The sequence below is a fragment of the Aphidius gifuensis genome, linkage group LG6 (genome assembly GCF_014905175.1).
Source record: "Aphidius gifuensis isolate YNYX2018 linkage group LG6, ASM1490517v1, whole genome shotgun sequence".
NCBI classification, from domain to species: domain Eukaryota; kingdom Metazoa; phylum Arthropoda; class Insecta; order Hymenoptera; family Braconidae; genus Aphidius; species Aphidius gifuensis.
Window position 1 is genome coordinate 1,145,070 of NC_057793.1, and position 22,569 is coordinate 1,167,638.

The 22,569-nt window shown below is 22.8% G+C and overlaps 3 protein-coding genes across 7 annotated transcripts in view; all 3 read left to right on the forward strand.

Moving 5' to 3' along the window:
• LOC122858670 overlaps positions 1–8,686 on the forward strand; it is a 35,025-nt gene extending 26,339 nt beyond the window's left edge. The window contains exons 8-10 of the mRNA XM_044161727.1: positions 6,617–7,294; positions 7,783–8,028; positions 8,490–8,686. Of these exons, the coding sequence (XP_044017662.1) occupies positions 6,617–7,294; positions 7,783–8,028; positions 8,490–8,584 (1,019 nt within the window). The 3' untranslated portion in view covers positions 8,585–8,686. The remainder of the gene's footprint in view (positions 1–6,616; positions 7,295–7,782; positions 8,029–8,489) is intronic.
• A 4,968-nt stretch (positions 8,687–13,654) lies between these two features.
• LOC122858699 (cystinosin homolog) lies at positions 13,655–20,683 on the forward strand. Of its 5 annotated transcripts, none has more exons than XM_044161792.1 (9): positions 13,655–14,070; positions 17,220–17,274; positions 17,376–17,469; positions 17,703–17,879; positions 18,441–18,681; positions 18,747–18,866; positions 18,947–19,235; positions 19,309–19,411; positions 19,964–20,683. In XM_044161792.1, exons 2-9 carry the CDS (start codon positions 17,238–17,240, stop codon positions 19,998–20,000), a joined length of 1,098 nt encoding a protein of 365 aa, XP_044017727.1. In that variant the 5' UTR covers positions 13,655–14,070; positions 17,220–17,237; the 3' UTR covers positions 20,001–20,683. The 5 variants fall into 5 exon arrangements, with proteins under 5 accessions (XP_044017727.1, XP_044017724.1, XP_044017726.1 ...); XM_044161789.1 differs by having other exon boundaries at positions 13,811–14,070; positions 20,564–20,683; XM_044161791.1 differs by lacking the exon at positions 13,655–14,070 and adding an exon at positions 16,726–16,744 and having other exon boundaries at positions 20,564–20,683.
• Positions 20,684–22,146: 1,463 nt separating this feature from the next.
• Positions 22,147–22,485, forward strand: LOC122859644 (39S ribosomal protein L55, mitochondrial). Its single transcript, XM_044163326.1, has one exon. The coding sequence runs from the start codon at positions 22,147–22,149 to the stop codon at positions 22,483–22,485; it is 339 nt and encodes a 112-aa protein (XP_044019261.1).
• The last annotated feature ends 84 nt before the right edge of the window (positions 22,486–22,569 follow it).

Below are 22,569 nucleotides of genomic sequence, written 5' to 3' on the forward strand. Positions count from 1 at the left end.
ATTTTGTTATTTCATTATTTATTTATTTTTTATGATTTTTTTTATTATTTTTTTTCATGATTAAGTCAAGAATTTTTTATAAACCAACAACACAAAAATATGTATGCTATTTTAGTTTCAACGAGTCATAAAAAACAAAAATTTACAAAAAAAAAAACAAAGAATATTGTCCTAATTTGGTGTCACGAGTTTATTTTTTTATTTTTTTATTTTATTTAATTTACTTTTATTGTGGCTTGTTAACTAAACGAGTGGTGACAAATTTTTTTTTATATTTTGATTAAAGTGTTTATTTGGTTAAATTATATACTGCCTTTGTGGTTTTAACTCTAAAATTTTCAACAGACAGAAAATATAATTTAAAATAAAAAAAATAAAATTATCTAATTTTTTGTGTTTTTATTTGGGTGGTTTTAACATGTGTATACTCTATAGGAGAAAATTATTATGATTGAGAAAATTAAGAAAAGGTCTGACACTTACTCTGGAGTAATAATGAAAAAATAAAATAAAAGTTTTTAGAGTATAGCTGGGAGGGCAACAAGCTAGACTCATTTTTCACAAGTTCGAAAAACATCGTGGCAAGGATACGACAGAATTGCGGAACGTAAATTTAAATTTCTGGTTAGTGGAAGAAAATAATCGCGGCTGTCGACTGCCTAGCATATGCCACGAAATTTGATTCATTTTTTCTTTTATTATCTTTTTTTTTTAAATTCAAATTTTATTCAAGTTTTTTTATTTCTTTTATGAAAATTCATAAAAATTATATATTGTTTAAAATTTACTTTTTTTTATTTTTCGGTTAACAATTCAGTTGATAATTTATGTTTAATGAAAATTGACGTATTTATTTTCTTAAATTTATTTTTTATAATTTTTTTTCTCGCAACTTTATTTTACCCTGCTTTTTTTTTAAGCACCGAAAAAAAATCATAGCAATAAATTTTGCGAATACGTGACCGTGGTGAATATGAGACTGGATAGTTTGATAATAAAAAAAAAGAGGGTGGAAATTTTTACCACCCTTTCTCAAGCAAATTAAAGAAAAACAATCGACTTGGATTGAGGTTCGTGCACTTGCCAATTGTACGTGCCATGGATCTCGCTCAGAGATAATCTATTCGCAGAAATAAATATAAAAAAAAAAGGAAAATAATATACAAAAATATAAAAAAAAAATACCAATAAACAAAACAAAAAAACTTGTTTAATAAAAATAAAATAAACACACAAAAATATATGACAAAATAAAAAAAAAAAAAAATCTATATAAAATAAAATAATTGGCGCGCAAAAATAGAAATAAAAAGTAGAATAAAAAAATTTTAAAAAAATTGACACCAATAATACCGCAGGTTTTTAATTTACCTGTCATTTAAAGACCACTTTTTTCCATACATATACCGGTTCCAACCGCAAATGAACCACAAGTGGAATCACCAGTACATTGCGAAATTGTAAAAAAAAAAGTTATCGCCTCGTTGATTTCATGTACAAAATTTACACTAAAAAATTCATAAAAAAAAAAAAAATAATACATTTACAAACGCATACATATATACACGTATTTATTAAAAATATTTGAACGTGTTTGTGTGTTATAAAAACGTAAAAAAAAAAAACAAACGGTCAAATCAAAACGAGGAAAAATAGACCAAACCTTTTGAAAATTTGCAAGCAAATTGCCAATTTTTATATCGATATTTATATACACATCTACATTTCTCCAATTTCTACAATTTCTCATCTTCCATTTACCCATTTCAACAAAAAAAAAAAACAATAATAATTATAATAATAACAATAATAACATTGCAAAAATATTTATCTAAAAAAAATAATTAAAAAAATGGAAAAATGAGCTTTTTTTAGCAAAAATTTGACCTTATTAAATGGGAATTTAATTTTGAAAAAAAAAACTAGTCATAACTCTTATCTAGCTTTAAATTAAAATAATAATAATAGTATAATTTTTGAAAGAAAAAAAAAAAGAAATATATATAAGTTCTGATATTGACAACTCGACGTTTTTCTTGTTAGTTTCTTTATGAACCACCAAGTTGGGCAAATTTCTCGCTTCCAACTTTTTAGTATTTTATTTTTCCTCTTTCTTATACCCTCTTTTACCTCCTCATATTGATTATATAACCAACAGAATATACTAACTCGACTAAAAACATCCCCCGAGTTTATTGCGCCACCGCTAAAATTTTCCATTTTACATTTATTTTTATTTTTCTATTTATCTCAATAATAAAAATAAACAAAAAAAAATAATAAAATTGTATAAGTATATATTCATTTTGATGATAAAAATCTTGGGTAAAAATTGTTGGCAATTTCAAAGAGTCACGTTCAATTGGCTGCCAAAATTTTATATATTTTAAAAATTTATTTTTGTATTTTGATTATTTATTTTATTAATATTTTATTATTTGTTTATTTATTATTTATACGGTTTTATTTATAGATATTTCAAACGAAAAAAAAAAAATGAAAAATTTATGGGCAATGAGAAGTCGATAGGCAAATCGAGCTGAGAGGGTGGCAAGTCATATATTACGTAAGAGAGAAGTGAGGGCTCGCGCGTGATATACTTACCGGCCAAGTACTAAAGTGATTTAGCACAGTATATGGCCAATAATATATATACTCGAGGTAGCTATCGTATGCATATAACCATGGGAAAATCGAAGCACAGCACGCGATCATAACAGAGAGAAAAAAAGGGAGGGAGAGAATAAGAAGCTTTCGTGAATTTATATGTATATGGATTTTGATGAACTTGAGTGTATTGGAAAAGTGAAGGACTATGAAACCAACTTAATATTATGTGTATATAATAGTATTGAATATATACACACGTGGGTATATTGAGATATAGATTTTTAAGTTTCATATGTGTATATTAAATTTAGTTGAATTTATGAGAAGATAGACCTTCAGCAATGTTATATATAACAAGCATTGTAAATCCATCTGGGCAACGTGTTGCATCGTGACGTTCGCATGGTTTATATACTCATCAAACAATTTCAAACAATTATCTAATTTATGATATCAAATTTAATATTGAAATATATTGCATTACATTGTTTATATTCTTTTTTATTTTTTTTCTTTAAATATATTTATACTAATGGGATGGAAAATAATATTTATGATTATATCAAATTCATTTGATGATTGAATGAGCGGAAAAAAAATTGTTTAAATAAATAGATTAGCAATTGAAAATAGAAAAAAAAAATTAATTAGATATTGTATTGTAGTGACTCGTTTTGATTTATTATCATTTTGTTTTTTTCTTTTTTTTTTTTTTTGTGTTTATGTGTGTTTATAAAAATATCTACTGGCAAGTGAAAAATAAATAAATAATGGATTTATCAAAATTGTCAAGTAATTGTCGCATTAATAATATATAAAATTATTTTCTCTATTATAAATAGAACAGTTGTCATCGATAATCGTGAAAGAGAGATAGATAGAATATGTGTAAGTGTGGCTACATTATCTTTCTTTGAAAAAAAATAAAAAAAAGGCTTCCAGTATTTGAGGCAAATATTTTCTGGCGTAGATAAAGTGCGTAGTTCACATTGTCTATGCTAGATTATATTTGCCCCAAAAACCTGAGAAAACACGCGGTTCAACATATGTTAACGACACAACTTGGGATTGAACCCGAGACCACAAGCACTGTAGGCAGGGCTCTTGACGACTTAACCATTTGCTGACTCAATTAACTATGATAAATAATCAAAGTTTATTCCTGATTTGAAAAAAAATTCAATTTGAATTTAAATTATTCATATTATGTCATTGCATTAACTAAAAAACAAAGCATGTATTAAAATATATTTCAATTATTTAAAAAATTTTTTTTTTTAATTATAAATAATTATCAATTAAAAAAAAAAAATATATTTTCGTTATAAATTGATTTTTAAAATTAAAATTTTCGGTATTTTAAAACAAAGAAAAAAATAATAATTCAAATTAAATATTATAGAAAAATAATTATTATTTATAAATAAAGTAAAATAATTTCAACCATTAACATATTAAATTAGCAAAAAAAACAAAAAGAATGAAAATTTTTCGATCAATCAAGTTGATCGTGCATTGTCACGATCGTGTTCCACATAAAATTCTTTCCTGAGATTCCATCGAGTACTGAAAGTGAGTTATATATCATTCTTCATGCGGGTAAATGTGAAAATGCAACGACCGTTAAAAAACCTTTGCACCCGGAAAATAATTTTCATCAGCGCGCAACGATGAATACGTTACACACACACACACACATCTATATTAATATATTAAAAAATTAAAAGAATAAAAAATAAAGAAAATTTATATAATAATAAAAAGGTGAAAATAATAAAAAATAAAAAAAACATAGCACTCACCCCCTAAATGTCTGACTGAAGTTATGACGCTTCGTCTAACGCTAAAAACGAACTACGCTGCATTACGAGCCGTCGCTTTTCTGAATAAGTGTTAAAATTAAAATTAAGTCAAAAAATGAATAAAAAATAAAATACTAAAAATGATAAACTTATATACAAAAATTAAAAATAAAAAATACAGTCTGGCCATTCAAATTTTATGATAATTTTCCTGTTGTTATTTTTTGTCATTATTATAATTCAAAAAGATGAGTCACAACAATAATCCTTGTGTTCACAAAATTGATTCAATGGATTCAGTAGACCTCGATTATCATCCAGACATACCAAAACGTAAAAGCGATATTATAAAAAATATTTCTACCCCCAAAAAAGTAAAAGAAAAAACGATGAAAAGTCTGGGTTATTTTTTTTTTTTAAATATATATATTTTTTATGGCTTTGAACTTGACACGGGTCACCTACAGTCTGAAGCATCAAGAGAACCCTGATCACATCTTCACGTTATACCACATTATCGTCGTAGTAGTTGTAGGTAACCCAAGACTCTTTAAATTCTCCCCTTTCTCATCTTTAGTCATTTGAACCCTCTTTTTTTATATTTTCAATATTTACTTTATTAAATTTATTTATTTTTATTTTATATTTTCAATTAGAAAATCAATATATTTTAAATGTCAAATTAATATCTGATATTGTAACTGTATTATATGATGAAATAGATAAAGTTAATAAAATAAATAATCATGTTTTTTTTATGATGGGGTTGAAAATTCAACTGAGGGAGTACTTTTTGGATTTATATAAGTTTAGCAGGATCGATGCTTATTTCCGGTTGATCAAATCGCAAAAAGAGAAAGACAAAAAGACAATATAATAGACTAAAAAATAAAGAAACAAGAAAAAATAAAAAAAAATAAAAATAGCCTCGAGGGTGAACAAAACTTTGGCTATTGATACTGCATTGTGATAAAAATAAAACTTAATCAGCAGACTGTGTAGACTATATAGAGTTGACTTGTCCGAGGGTTGAAAAAAAATAAATAAATAATATAAAATAAAATGAAAAAAAAAAAAGGGACTGTCAGTTTCCTGTCTGGGCATCAACTAACCAGTTGGAAAAATCTCTTGACCGAACAGCTCAGTGTCAATGGCCAATTGCCTTTTGAGATAATAAGAGTAAAAAAAAAATAAAAATAAAAATACTAAAATAAATAATGAGAGAATAGAATAAATGAAGAGAAATGCATTAATATGGCTAAATGTATATTCAAAAAGAAAAAAAAAAAAAAATGACAGAAATAAAGAGAAAATAAAAAAAATGTGAGAAAAGTTTTTCAGGGTGCGGTTGACGGGAGAATTGACATTGAGAAAATGAAGACAGGGGTGATGGTGCTGGTGCTGTCGTCGGATTTGTCTCGTTAGAGTTGTCATTGTGTATTCTTATGGAACAGGGGTGTCTTTCATTATCAACCAGTTTCATTGCTTTATTTTATTTCACCCCCTGTTCAACTGTTTCTTTCATTCAATTTTTTATTTCAATTTTTCATTAGTTTTATTTATATATTCTTCTTCTTTTTTTTCATTTTTTTTCTATGTCTGTAGATTATTTTTTGCCATCATCATTCGTGTACACTTTACTATCCTCCTCTTTGAAGCTGTCTGTAACGAGCCTCCACTGCCAACCACAATGCATTTTTACTATTTTTATTTTATTTTTTATTTTGTTAGCTTCATTTGATTCTAGGCACGCGCTTTGCGATTGCATACCCCGCTGACTTTCAATCTCCCTCTTTTATACTTGTTCCAATAGATATTTCTCATTTTTATCCCCTTTATATATTTTTTTTTTTTTTGCAATACTATCAAACTATATCTGAAGGCTAATCGACGTTTTCTCGCTTCGTCAAATATTCAACCCCACCAAGTATAAATTTAACGATTGATTCAAATTTTTAACAAAAGAATGACATGAAAATTTTCACGTCCAATGTAAAATTAAAATTGAATATTCTTTTTTTTTTTTGTTAATTAATTTATGTACATTATGGACTAATGAAAAGAGATAATATTTTTTTAAAAATTATAACAGTGTCAGTGACAAGAGAGCTGGAATTTTTGTCTCTTTAATTTCTTTGAAATAATTTAAATAACCAAGCGAAATTTGAACTGTTTTATATTTATTTATGAATTTTTCATTTCAGCAAGTTCACCAGAGCCAAGACAATGTCCTTATCTTGGTAAATTTGCAGTAACTGAAGTAAATCGTAATCAAAAAATAAATGATAATAATAAAAAATCAAATGAGTCACCAGATGAAACACATTTGCGTCATTCAGATGATCGTAAATCACGTAAATATGATTTTGATATTGATCAAAGACGTGTTAATAATGACTACAAAATACATGAACATTTAAATAGACGTTCAAGAACAAAACGTTCAAGTGAACATGATGATATTAGCAAAAAAATTAATTTAAAAATTATAAAAAAAAGTGAAATAGCTAAAAAAGTGATTAAAAAAAATATTGAAAATTTTCATATAAATATTAGTGAATTTAGTAAAATTGGTGAATTTTGGGATTTTGAAGATAGAGTAGCTGATACTAGTCATGATGATTATTTTGGTGATTATGAGGTTAATGAAAAGCCAGAAAAAAGATCAAATTTATTGTCGTATAATGATTTGTTGAGAATTAAAAGAAGCTTGAATGATGATTCATATAATTACGATGATAATTACAGTGAAAAAAGAGAAAAACGTGAAGAAGAAGAGTCAAAATGTAATGCTGAAGTGACAACATTAAATGTTGGTTGTTCAACAGCTGATAAAATGGAATTTCAAAGTGATTGTATTGATGACAATGATGCTGTTACAGGTAAAAAATAAAACAAACAATTAATTAAATTAAAAAATAATTTAAAAATCAATTTAACAAAGAAAAAGAATTAAAATTAATTTAAACATTTGCACATTTATTTTTATAATTCAGCTAATTATTAAATTTGAATTTTAAAATTGGAAAAAATTTAAAATATCAAATTATTATTTATTTTAACATTTGAAAATAAATTTAAAATTAAAAGAAAATAATTATAGATGTATTTTGATGTTTAAAAAATATTAAATTAACAATTTTTTAACGATTTTTTTATCGTTTTGTTTAACGTAAAAATAAATAAACAAATAAACGTTAAAAATTTTCGTTCAATATTCAAAATAAATGCTAATTTAACATGCAAAATATTGTTAAAAAATTATTATTTACATTGTCTTTTTTTATAACTGTATAAACAGTGTTTGTTTGTTTTAGTTTGTTTTTGTTTTATAAATAAATATATAATTTTTTTTTGTTTTTTTGTGTAGCTTATTCGTGTCACGGAAGATGGTTTGATACAGAAGGAAATCAATATGTCATTGCAACACCAATTGCACGTAAAAGCTCATGGTCAAATGGTAATAATGAACCTCAAGCTTTTCGTAATACACGAAGACTTTGTTTTATGTATCGTGAAAGTGGAGGTGTTGTTAGTCTTACTGCAAGTACAACTGCATGTCAACGTGGTGTTCAAACACAACCACCTTTACTTGCCTTCAATGCAACTAGCATTGGTAAGTTTATTAATTTTATTTCATTTTTTTTCATATTAAAATCAAGTAGTAAAAAGTTATTTACGTCAGACATATTTAATTGATAATTGTCTAACTCCTATTAATAATTAAATAGAAAATAATAATTTTATTTTTCTATTTATTTTTTAAATTATTCTATTTAAAAATTCAAATTTAAATGTTTAATTTAATTTTTTGTTATTAAAAAAAAATTTAATTTCAATCACTAAAACTTTGACTTTACAAATAAATTTTTTTTTTATATTTTTAAAGCTTTTTACTATCAATATTTATCAAAAAAAAAATAATAATAATATTAAAATTTTTATACAATTCCATTAATAAAATCCTTCAATTTAAAAAATTTTTATCAATAAATAAATTTCATGAATATTAACATGAAAAAAAGAAACATTTGAATTTTATTTTTTTTCCATTTTTTTTTTTTTTTATCATTGTAGGACAGTGTATGGAGGACAATGGAAGCTCCAGCATAAATTCATCTTACATTATCATAATTTCCATCGTTATTCTGTGTCTCGAAGTTCTCAGATGATTTTGAGTGTCTTCCGGAAATGGAAATAATTTACAAGTTATACAAAAGACGTATTTAATAGAAGTGAAAATAAAAAATGAAAAAGAATAAAAAAAAAAAAAACTAATAGTAATAATAAATCTAATAATAAATAATATTAATAATAATGATAAAAATAATAATAGCAAAATGAATGCTCAGAGAATCGAAGTAGATATTTTCTACCAAAATGTAGCTTTATAATTTTCAGTTAAATTTTTAATTAAGAAATTTTAAAATGAGATAAAATTTTAAATAAAAATATATTATATATATAAAACAGTTTTTAATATTAGTTCATATCAAGGCGCATGATTTGTAAATCCGTCATCTTGTCAAATGAAAATTGATGAATGATTAATTTATGAATAAATGAGAATGTCATGCGCACGGCTGTTAATGTTTTAAGATGTAATTGTAGATAATCAACATTTATAAAAGATAAAAAAACAAAAAAAAAAAAATTGATAGTTATTAATTATTATTGATAATTGTGCATAGTATTTACACGTTAAAATTATTTTTTTTTCTTTTTAAATATATATATATATATAACTGCAATAAAATTATTTACAAAATAATTCAATTTTTGTGTAAACAGTTTTTTTCTGATTTTGGGGTAACGGAAATTAAAAAATTGATATTTGAATATGTTGTTTAACGAATTAATTGATAAACAATAATAATCATTTTTATTTTTTTTTTTTAAATAAATAATCTATTTATTTTAAAAGAAATTTAAATTAATTTTTTTTCTTTTGATAAACAATGTTTATTATTAATGAAAATTAAATAATTTTTTTTTTTTTAAATTTTTTTTACTGGTGGTTTTGGAATTATTAGAAGTTTTAGAAAAAAATTTAAATTTATTTTTTGATATAGTAAATCATCTTCAAATAATTTAAATACATTTTCATAATTTTTAATTTTTTTTTTTGGCTTTTTGAAGGATAATTCTATATAAATAAAATAAAAAAAACAATCCGACTATTATTGTTTAAAATATATTCAAGTATCAAAAAAAGAAAAAAAATTATTGAACAGAGTATTATGAATGAGTAGACCATAGCAATACATAATTTCTTATGAAAATTAATAAAAATACGTTCTAATGTAAATTGCTGTAACTGTGATCAATTTTATTGCGCAGATTTAAAAAAAAAAAAAAAAACCTGGTAAGATAATAAGGAAAGTAACGATAATCCTTATTTTCATTAATTTATTTTTTTGTTAATTTAATTAACCTAACAATTATTTCGATTTTATCAAAAAAAAAAAAAAAAATGATAAATATTCAGCTATAATAAACGAAATTTTAAAAATAATAACTGCAAGCAATAAAAGCAATAAATAATTTCAAAAAAAAAACCTAAAAAATCATGTATTGATTCAGTAAATTAATTGTTAAGAGAAAAAATATCGATTATTATTGATGAATGAAAATAGAGCAAAAAAAGGAAAAATAAAAATTTATTAATTAATAATAAACATAAGAGAAAATTAAATGACATTGTGGCGATATTATTGTATCTTATACAGAGTCTATATTATATTGTATATTGTGCAAGGATATTTGTAATAATTAACCAAGGTTAAATTATAAAACAATGATAAGAAAAAAGAAAATCTGAAAATATACTATTTTTAAAATTTTATTTGTTTATTATTAGCCATTTGTTTAAAAGACTAATTAATTAATAATCAATATTTAAAAATTATTTTAAACGAGAGATAAATTAACCTATCAAATGTAAAATATATTGACAAATTAAATTTTAACTTTATACAAAAAATAAAATTCAAAAAACAATAAAGCATTTTTTAATTATCCTGTTTTTCATTTTTTTTTTTTTTTAAATTATGTTATTTAGCTAATTTAAATGAAAAAATTATTTTTTTTTTTTGAATTATAATTCTAGATAGTTCAAGTTTGTATAATGAATATAATAATTTGAATATTGGACAAGAATATATTACGATAAGCTGAACAATTTAAAAATAAGAAAAAAAATTTTTTGAATTATTAAACTCATTGTGACAGCAATCAGTGAACACCCGTGGTAAAAAAAAAATTTGAAATTAATGATCAAATGCATGTAATATATAATTACTCAATTATTTTATTTTTTTTTTATTTAACTTGCTGGAGTAAACAAAATTCATCGAATGGATATTCAATTTAATTATGAATCGAAAACTTTATATATCAAACATCGTTACGAACAAATAACAAACGGGGTATCAATTGCCCTTTGGGATTTTAGCAAACATAATGCATCAATTTAATGAGTATAATCCAATCACTGAATACATTTACTCCAATTACCATGGATTTTGAGGTTTATTCAACAATAAATCAAACCTCCAAAATTTATTACTAACAATCCAAAAGTTTTCTTTTAAAAAAACAAGCAAATTATTTCCAATTTTAATTATTAGCATTCAAATTTACAAATATATAATTTAATTTAAATTTACCGCGGGTCATTGTATAAAAATAAATAAACTGTAAATATATTTTAAAATAATTAAAATAATAATTTAAAAAAAAAAAGAAACCAGAACTGAAATAAAAAAAAAAATATGAAATACCAATAAATTTTCATATCTTATTCAATGATTTTTCGAATACTTGATTCATTTTAATTGATTATTCATTCAAATTAATCTGTAACGAATTGAGCAATTTCGTTACGACAAATGAAAACATGATTGATATATATAAAATGGTAATTTATTATGTATAACTTAATAAAAATATTTCACCATTAATAACAGCTTCAAATTGTGAAACAAAACAAATAGAAACAAAGAAAAAAAAAACATACATAGTAATAAAAATTAAAAAGTAAAAGGTACATTTACTAATTAATTAATTGATTTAATATATTAATAATAATTATTATAATTAAAATAATAAAGCGATTGTGGAACGTAAAAAAAAAATGAAAAAAAAATATATGTAAAGCGAGTTTTATGCTCATCCTAGATTGTTAATCCCTCAGTGGATTTATAATGAAAAAAAAATATAATAATAATATTAATAACTATATTAATTTATAAAAAAAAAAAAATAAAAAATTATAAGGCAGATGGAAGTAAGCGAGGAGGAAAATCTCGTAATCTTGGATGAATGGTCAAAAGCAATACTTGAGTGAACGCCGAGTGTGAAAATAAAAAAAATAATAATAATTAAAAAACAGATTGGTAAAACAAAAAAAAAAAAAAAAAAGCTACCTGTGCCTTGATGATATACATAAAGTCGACTTGTCTTGAATTTTTTGTTATTTTTTTATCCATATCCCAAAATAGTTTTTTTTTTTTTTTAAAAAAATAATAAAGTTGTTATTTTTTACAGACAAAAGGGTCACTTGATTTAAAAAGAAAAATCATTTCGATGTATTTAAAATGATTAATATTAATTGAACCAAGTTACTGTCAATTGATGAAGCAATTAAAAAAATTTCGTCGCGACATGACTCAACTGAATAAAGCAGAGAGCTAATAAACAAAAGAAAAAAAAAAAATAATTTTACGAATTGGTGAACGTTATAACTATAGTGATTATATTTTTCTACCAGGCCTGATTTATTTATTTATTTTTATTTGGTAAACAAATGGATCACAATATTGCGTGACATGCAAGTTCAATATGATTGTGACTTGTAAATTTAACATATCATGCTGGCTTGATTAAAATAAAGCTCAATGTAAAAAAATTATTTACCATAAGCAATATGACAATTTTCTAATAAATCATTAATCAATATTTAAACAAAAAAAAACCCTTTTGATAATATGAAAAATAAATATTAAAATTATTGATGAATAAGTCGTAATAAATTTCTGATTTTATATTGAATCAATAATCAATATTATAGAAAAAAAAATAAAAAATAAAATATAGTATAAATCATGATTAAATTTATTATCACACGTGTTTTTGCAAGTGATTATATCATTCGTTTTACACATCAATAATCGCAAAAAAAAAAAATGAAATAATAATTAAAATAAAAAAAAAAAATTAGTATGAAAAAAATTCAATAAATATTTGAACCGGAAACAAAGTTGAATATAGGGTCATTGAACCTAAAGACTAAAACTAAAATCACAACATTGTGTAGTTAGTTAGGTTGGGTAGTTATCTCAAAGCAGGACGATTGCTTTGCGGATGAACGCTCGTTGCGTTTCGAAATCGATCGATCTGAACAGAATCGCCTCGTCGAACGAACAAATATCATTTTCCATCCAGCATCCATACCCCACTCACGGTCAACCGATTTTCATTCTTATATTGAAAATATATTTTCTCCTTATTTCTTCATTCAATCCTTCATTCTCAAAAATACATCCAACTATTTTTATTTTTTTATTTTGTCTTTCAAATATTCTTCAAACTTTCCAACAAAGAAAATATAATTTTTCTTCAACTGATAATAAAAATAAGATAACAACTAAAATGACGATGCATTATTATTTTTTTTTTTTCATCAACAGATTCATATCAAGCATTCAATTTATCAAAGAAAAGGTAAGCTATCATTTTCATTGAAAAAAAAAAATAATACTTTTATCAAATTGATGAGATTATTTTCAGATAAAATTCTATTGAATTTAATGACACTAATTAATAAATGACCTTGAGACAATAAATCTAAAAAAATAAAACAAAATAACAAAAAAATAAAATTCAAATAAAATTTATGATTTAAATTTATTTTTTTAAAAAATTATAAGGATGTTATGTTGATAATAAAAAAATATAGAAATTAATATACCAGGTGAATTACGGATAACATTGCATCAATAAATTTAATGCAACGTCATTGTGCCACTTATATTGATATAAAAAAAAAAATTGCAAATATATTTTTTAATATTAATTTAGTTTGTTTCCATGTTGAGGTTGTAATCAATGACGAAATAAATGACGTTGAATGACAACCTTGCTTAATGATTGTGTCATTATTATTTTAATTAATTAATGATTATTTATTTGTGTATGTGTGTGTGTTGATGATTTAGCATGTATATACAAAAAAAAAAATTATATCGATAAGAGGAGGAAGGTAAATGAGAGCATTGAGTTGACGATAAATAAAAATTTATATTTAAAAAGAGGAAGGAGAAACTGAGGGGGAATCAGTTTGTTTTAATATTTTATGGTGGGAGTTTGTATATAATGTAATGTATACATATATACATTACATACATTATGAAAATGGCAATACCGGTGAATTTAAAAATGAAAAAAAAAAAAAAATACAAAATATATCTTGAGGATCGAGTTTATCACGCATCACAAGTTGCAATAACTCGAAGCAGTTGAGTGTCCTATTCACATATTAATCAATAAATCAATAAATAATTAATGAAAAAAAATTTCTTAAATTTTAATCAATTGTATTTTATTTATTTTTATTTCTTTTGGTTTATATTAATTAATTTTATTCAACAAAATCAAGGTGAGAATTAAATAATCAATTTTGCTTTTTTTTTTTTTTTTTTGAAATTAATTAATTAATTATTACAAGTATTTTAAACAAATAAATTTTATTTATTTATTTTTTTTTTTTATGTGTTTTTATGTGCTAGTGAAATTTTTAATTTATTTATAACGATATAAAGTTTTGCGATTTATAGTTTAATACAAAACAAAGGTGTATAAAGTTTTTAATATTTTAAATCAACATCTTGTGTGGAACCACCACCGTTAACCTAGTGTGTCATTGACATGGATATTTAATATATTAAATTACACCATTTGAGATAAAAAATTCAAAAAAAAAATATATTATTGTTTATTTTTAACTAGCTAGAATAAAAACTTCTTTTTATTTATTTTAAATACTCATCGTAATAAAAATACAAAATTAACTATCGTCACTACCTTTTTTTTTCTTTTACATATTTATTTTTTTTTTTTTTGTTAATAATAATAATTATTATTGTCGTTAAATAATAAAGGAAAATTTATTTGAATTAACATTTTAATGACATATCTGTAGAGATAATCATTCACGTGTTGACATTCAAAATACAACGTGTTTTTATCTATTTTATTTGTTTCGATTTGAGATAATAATTTGTTCTTTGTTTAATTGTTGTTAGATGTTTGGATATTTTTTTTTTTTGGTGGTTTATATTTTTTTGTAATAATAATGAATGTTCTGTGTGTTGTATGAACCCCACTGAGTTTTGGTAAATGCATTACTGCAGATAATTGTGGAATTCGATGAGCTGTATAGAGATAACCGGTTTTGAGATAATTATTGCTTTTGCTTGTATGGGTATATGTATCATTATCATCATCATCATCATCATCATCATCATCAGCATCATCATGCCTCCCTGAATTTATGAATACACAATAAAAAATTAATTCTAATTGCATCTTTCATACAAAAGCGATGCAAATAAATTCCAATAATCACGAAATATTTGGGGAAAAAATTTTAAAACCACCAAAAAATTGAATAAATAGAAATTTTTCTAATTCATCTAGATTATATTTATGAAATTTATTAACTAGAATTAATTTTAATTCTTTAAAACCACATGACAATGAAACAAAAAAAATTTTTTTTTATATAGTTAATTAATTACGTTATTTTTCGATAGAAAAAAAAATTGTTTCGTAATTTTTCCAGACAAATATTTTTGATAAATTTATTTCTATTGTTTTTTTTCTTTAAAATAAAAAAAAAATCAAGGATTTAGGTCAGTTTTTTATATTTATTTGTGATGGACAAAGTCAGCATGTTTTTTTGGCTCAATTGGCAAAACGTTGCAATAAGTTTTTTTATTTTTATTGAGCCAATTTTTAGTGACACCTTTTGAAAATATAAAATTTTTACTGAGGATATTGTAGATCAAGCCATCGGTAGTTTAACAATGCAGATATCCAATTTATTTTCAAAAATATTTATATCTCAATTGGGTATAGTTTTTTTATTGTAACTCAATATTTTCCTTTTTTTTTTTGCTAAAATTGATAGAAAATATAATCATGTATTGTTAGATAGCTTGTTATTATTTTCAATGCTACTTATTTTACTGAAAAAAATGTAGATTGAGTAGGATTTATTATTGAAACAATTTTTTGTCATGCAAACTTTGTCGATTAATATTAATTTGTTGATAAAAAAAAATATATTATGAAAGATATTTTAGTGATAGAATAAAATACCCGAGTTGGGAATTTATAATCACTGGGTATTTCCATTATTTTTCTTGATTAGTTAGCAAAGTTCTTATCTGTTGTTTTTTGCATGCAAAAAAAAATACAGATAGTTATTTAGTGCATCCGTTAAATTTGAAGCTGACGTGGTTTCGTTGATTCTGAGTCAAATTATTACGTGTCAAGAAATACATCTGTTGAATATTTTTTTTATCATTGTTTTATTGAAATCGTTTCGACATTTTTATTATCAAAACATCGCATTGAATTTGAGGTAGGTTCTAACAAAAATTAGACAATTTTTCCAGAAGATTTTTCAAGAAAAAGTGTTGTCTCTTTTTGGTGCACAGTGTTTGAAAGAAATAAAAAAATTAATATACTTAATTGCCCTTAATTTATTTGAATTTAATATTTAAAACCCGAGTGTTGTCATTTAAAATTTCGGCTTGAATATAATTGATTTTATTTCGAAATATTTCTTCCTAGAAAAGCCCATTTAATTTCTCTAAATAAACCATCTTTAAATAATTATTAAAAATAAATTTAAACACTAAATTAACAATTATTATTAATTAAATACTTTTAATTACGAGTTTTGTTTTGAAGTTGATCTAAAAAATTGTCATTTAATAATCATTTCCCTAATGACTTGTATCAAAAAAAAAAACCTCAGTTATCTAATATCTCTCAACGAGCAAACATTAAAATGAATAAAAATAAATAAAATCATTTGTATTGTTACCGATTAATCACGTTTAAATAATAACAAAAATTAACTCAACATTGAATAATTATTTTTATAATTTAAATTTATTTATTTATCAACTATTATTTTTTCTAATTTCATTTCAATTATTAATTTGTAATTTAATCATTTTAAAAGTTGTCAATAAATTCATTCTCAGATAATAATTTCGACTGATAATTTCGAGTAACACTTGTAACAATTATTCCGCCAGGTAAAAAATTAAATAATTATCAATTTTAATATCTGGATGACGCAATAAATACAAATTTATAATCAGAAATGAGTACCACTGTTATTTGACAACCGACAGTGGGACAGTAGTTGGAGTAGTTGAATGAGCATTACCACACAAATCGTTAAAATGAAAACATCAAATATTTGTATTGTTGTTTTAACTTGTTAATAATTATCATTAATACTTGAAAAATAATTAGAAATGTTAAAAATATTAATATTTATCAAAAAAAGAAGTGTAGTAATATTTAGAATAACGTGATTATAATTTTTTTCTTTAAATTTATCAAAATTTATAAATATAAATTGAGGTTATGGTTAGTAAACATACAATTTATATTTTTTTATTTCAATAAAAACATTGTAAAAACAATTTAATATTTAATAAGGACAGTTAGAATGTATTGATAATGAGTATTTAAACATTGTTTCATTTTTTTTTTTAATTTCAGAATATCCTTGAATCCAAAATGACGTATTTACTGTTGTGGATTGTCACATTTATCGGTAAGCTTTCATTGGTCGTGGATTTTATTCTATTATTATTTCAATAACTTGTCATTGTTTATTTAAATATAAATAATTATTTATTCAATTGTTTTTTACAGCTTTTACACCAATTGATGCTGCTGAATTTAAAATCAAACCAAAAGACATTAGAATAACAATAAATCAACAGGCAACATTCAACTTGACACTCGAGTAAGTTTCGAAAAAATAATTCTACTCATTTTTATCATCAAAAATTGAATTTATAATTTTAAAAAAATTATATTTTTAATTTTTAAAATGAAAAAACATTTTTTTTATTTACACAAATGTGTGATAATATAATTAAACAGTTTTAATTTTATAAAATATGTGAATTATTTAAAAAAATATTTATTTAAATTTTGCCATATTAATGAAAATAAAACAATAATTAATTTTTACAGTGAAGACATTAAAGTACCAGTTAATGTTAGCTTTGATATACCTCATCCAGATTTATTAAAAATTGAACCAAAATATTTGATTTATCAAAAGAAAAGTCAAGTGATGATCAAAGTTTTTGGTATCAATCCTGGATCATTAGTAGTCAGTGCAAATGTTACACCAGCAAATCAAACAATGTATGTATTCAAATGATAATTTTCATTGAAATCTAAGATAAATTTAAATTAATAATAATTTATTTTGATAACATTATCTATTTTTCCAAGCATTAATAACAGCATTGCAAGCTTTGTATAAATTCATAGCAAAAAAAAAATAAACAAATAGATAAACACTTTGAATCAAGGATTGTTATTAACTTTAAATAATTTTTTTTGATGATATTTAATTGTCTTGGTAAATTAAACAGAAAAATCCTTCGTTAGATAACATTTTGACCTTTTAAATGTTCTTAAATCTGAACACAATCTGACAGTCTTAAGTTGGATTTGAGCTGAGTATGACCTCAGTCATATCGTTATCAAAAAGTTTCTGTTAAATTTATTTAAATTTTTTTAAACAATGTATTGAAATAATATTTATCAATTTTTTATTTATTATTTCTATTTAAAATGGGATATTATCAAGTTATTATTATAACTGAAGATGAGCTAGATAAATTGCATGTCAAGTATGCCAAAAAAAAAATAGAAATTTATCAAGTTTATCAATATTAATAAGGTAATTTTTGATTACAGTTTTACCCAGGCATTTGTTAGAGTTACCATTGAAAAATCTGATACTCTTTATCATATCAGTAACATTGTTGGATGGATATATTTTTTAGCATGGAGTATAAGTTTTTATCCCCAAATATACAGCAATTACAAACGTAAAAGTGTTGTTGGTTTAAATTTCGATTTTGTGTCATTAAATATCGTTGGATTTCTCATGTATGGATTATTTAATTGTGGACTATATTGGATACCAGAAATTGAAGTAAGTAATAAATTGCAAAACATTGCTATTTATTAATAATTATAAAATTTATTTATCAATTTTAGGAAGAATATTTTAATAGAAATCCAAAAGGACTAAATCCAGTTCAATTAAATGACATATTTTTTTCTCTTCATGCATTTGCAGCAACTGCATTTACAATTGCCCAGTGTTTTATTTACGAGGTATATTTTTTTAACAAAAAAAATCCATAATCTTCTAATTAAAATATTAATAATTGTCTTTTTGTTGATTTTTTTTGTAGACTGGTGACCAACGTGTCTCGACAACAGCCCGAATAATTCATGGAATTTTTACAACAATTATTTTGGTATCAGTGATACTTTCAATAATTAATTATCTAACATGGCTTGATTTTTTGTACTATTGTAGTTATGTTAAGCTAGCAATAACCCTCATAAAATATGTACCACAAGCTTACTATAATTATCAAAGAAAATCAACTGTCGGCTGGAGTATTGGAAATATATTTTTAGATTTTACTGGTGGAATGTTGTCAATGCTTCAAATGATTTTAAATGCCTACAATTACGGTTAGTTAAATAAACAATATAACACGTTATTTAAATGCGAAAAATAATTTAAAATTATTTAAAAATTTTACAGACGATTGGTGGAGTATCATTGGTGATCCAACGAAATTTGGTCTTGGATTTTTTTCCGTATCATTTGATATATTCTTCTTGATTCAACACTACGCTCTTTACAGGTACATTGAAGTGCCATAAATTTATTTTTTCAAATAGCTTTTAATTGTTAATTAATGCAAGCTTCTACCTCAACAAAAAAACACAAACACAAAACTGGTATTCTGCTTTTGTTTTAAATGAAACTGGTTATTTTTTTTTTTTTTTTAATTATGGCAATTTGCTTTTGTTTATTATATGTGAAGGTTAACTTGATAATTTTTTCATAGAAGCATGACTTAATTATAAAACAACTTAATTGTGATAAGCTGGCCTAAAAAAACAAGCATTACATTAATCATTATTAAATTTTAATATTCAATAATCATTGGAGGTCTTTCTGTTAATTAAATTATGTTTATTTTGTTTATTTTTTTTCAAAACAAACTAGATTAATTTAATAATGAAAAATATAATAAATAATACTCAATGCATACACACAAATTTATAAATAAAAACCTATTAATAATTTATTGAATAAATTGATTACACCTGTATATGTTATTTCATGAAATTGTGATGTACTGCAGAAAGGCCTTAATAAAAATAGTCATTAAAAAAAATCAATTTTACAGGCATAACGAAGAAAAAGTGATCGACATCAAAGGATAAAAATAAATAATAAAAAAAATTTATAAATATAAACAACTAGTGGTTCAACTCGATATCAACATTTGCAATTAATTTTTTATTTTTTTATAACTTTATTTTTTTGCATTATTTATTCATTTTTTTTTTCCCCTTTATTTTAAGTTCATTTTTGTTAATAATTTCACGATTACATTGCATGACATTTGGGTTAAAATTTAATTGTAAATTTATAATTTCATTTGTACAAAAAAATAATAATAGTCTACGAAATTATCATGTTATTTATTAAATAGAAAATTTTTTTTCTCAATGATTTTTTTGTACATTAATAAAGTATTAATTTTCTTATTTTTTTTTTTCTTTTTTAATAAAAACAATTTGGTAGTTGATTATTTGGATTTTATAATGACAATTATTTTACTCCATGTCAATTATTTTTGCACGTTGCATGATATTAATTATACAATTTGCATGAATTATTATTATTTTGTTATTATTTCGCTCAAATTTAATATTGTTATCATTGATGATAACTAAATAATTGAATTTTAATTATGAAAATTTTAAATGGAAAAATTTCACAGAGATCGTAATGAGTACTTGGACATTCAGGGTGTCTGTCAAGAGCAACGTCAAACAGAAGAGGACAACAAAAAAACTACTTATCCATAACCAGTGATTAAAATAATTATTCCCAAAAAAAATAGACATTTTAAAAATTAGATAAATTTAAAATTAGCTTTTTCTTTTTTTCAATTAATTGTTTATAATTAATTTGTGAATACCTATTGTGATAAAAAAAATTTTAATTTTTAAGTTACGTAAATGTTTAAATTATGTAATTTTAATTAATTTTGTTTTTTAATTTTATTTTTTTTTTGCACTAAATAATTACCAAATACTTGGAATATTTTTTATCATAAATTAATCAATTCACGAGACTAATTAAGCGTGCATCTTTTATAATTAATGGAAAAAAAAACAAGTTGATATTGAGTAATATATGATAAGTGAAGATTAACAATAATTATTTTTCATTTACTTTGCTTCATTGAAGATTAATTAAAATGAAGAAAAAAATATAAAATTGTGATTTGTAAATGGAAAAAGAAAGTATATATAAAAACATTTTAATAATTGTTAAATAATTAATCAAATTACTTGTGAGATGCTGCAAGACATGACGATGATTATGATAATGATGATGATGTTGTTGATGTTGATAATGTTGATGAATCAAAAATACAAATTGATATTTACACAAAAAAATAATACTTGGCTTTTCAAGTTGAAACAAATGCCTTTCCAATTGATAAAAATTGGCAAACAATAAATACAATTATTCACAAACGATTATTCTAATTACTTTCAACTGTTTTTTTACTCATTTTAATCATTGGTGTCATCACTCACTACATAATTAAAATTTTATCACAGAAAAAACACACGACTTTTCGTTTGATAAAAAACAAATGAAGTTTAGTCTCCCACTTCATAGCTTTCAACTCTAGGAATTATCCTATTTTTCATTTTCAAATTATAAAAAAACCAACATGGCTTCAATGTCCTTGAAAAAAAATTTACAACTACTGGTGAAAATAAGAACTTTTTGCCCTGTCGGTAAAACAGATGCCGCTAATTTTTTAAAATTATTTATTATTTAATAAGATTTTTATATTACAAAAATTAATAACACAAAGTTTATAAATAAATAAAGTTTTTAATTGTTAAAAAAGTGTAAATAATTGACATAATAATAATAATAATTTATATTATTTATTTATTTTTTTTAACCGGTTGCGTGAAATTTTTTAGTCTTTCAACAATTTGCGCATGTAAAATTGCTCCAGTATTTTTGCCAGGTAAACATTAATGATTCATTATAAAAAATTAATAGTCAACTAATTTAATAACAATGTTTATTATTTTTACATGTTTTAGAATAATTTTAAATGACAATTTAATAGATTTACTTGACGATAAATATTTTTTTATGTCAATTTATCATTGATTACATAAATATAACCTCAAATTTTTTTATTATCACAACAACAAATATTGTTTTAAAGTTTTTAATTGTCATAATAATGAAAATAATAAAATGTAAAATTATAAATAATTTAATTATTAATTGAATTAATCATATTTTTCTTTTATCTTTCGCAGAATGAACACATCATTGTCTATTTTATTGAGATCAGTGAGATCAAATAATGTACAAACAAGACAATTAAATTGTTGGACAGCAGCAATAACTAAAAAACACAGAAAAATATATGAAAGAACATATCCAGCATTGCTTGTTCATCCAGATGGTAGTAGTATTAATGTACAATATTTCGAACCAAGAAAAATAGTTGTTCTACCATTGGATTTATCAACATTAACTGAAGCTGAAAGAAGAGCAAGAATTGAAAGGCGAAAGCCAAAAACAGTTGTTAAAATTGAGGAAGAATTAGAAGATGATTTTGACGAAAATAGATATGTAAATATGAGAAAATATTAAATACAAAATTTTAATTTAAAGCAAATTTTAAATTATTTTTAATATAGATTATTTCTTTTCTTTTTTTTTTTGACAATTTCATTG

Coding starts and splice junctions, on each gene's coding strand:
- LOC122858699 (XM_044161790.1), top strand. Junction 17,880..18,440: donor ACACCAGCAAATCAAACAAT/GTATGTATTCAA, acceptor TTTTGATTACAG/TTTTACCCAGGCATTTGTTA. Junction 18,682..18,746: donor ATTGGATACCAGAAATTGAA/GTAAGTAATAAA, acceptor TATCAATTTTAG/GAAGAATATTTTAATAGAAA.
- LOC122859644 (XM_044163326.1), top strand. CDS start 22,147: ATGAACACATCATTGTCTATTTTATTGAGATCAGTGAGATCAAATAAT.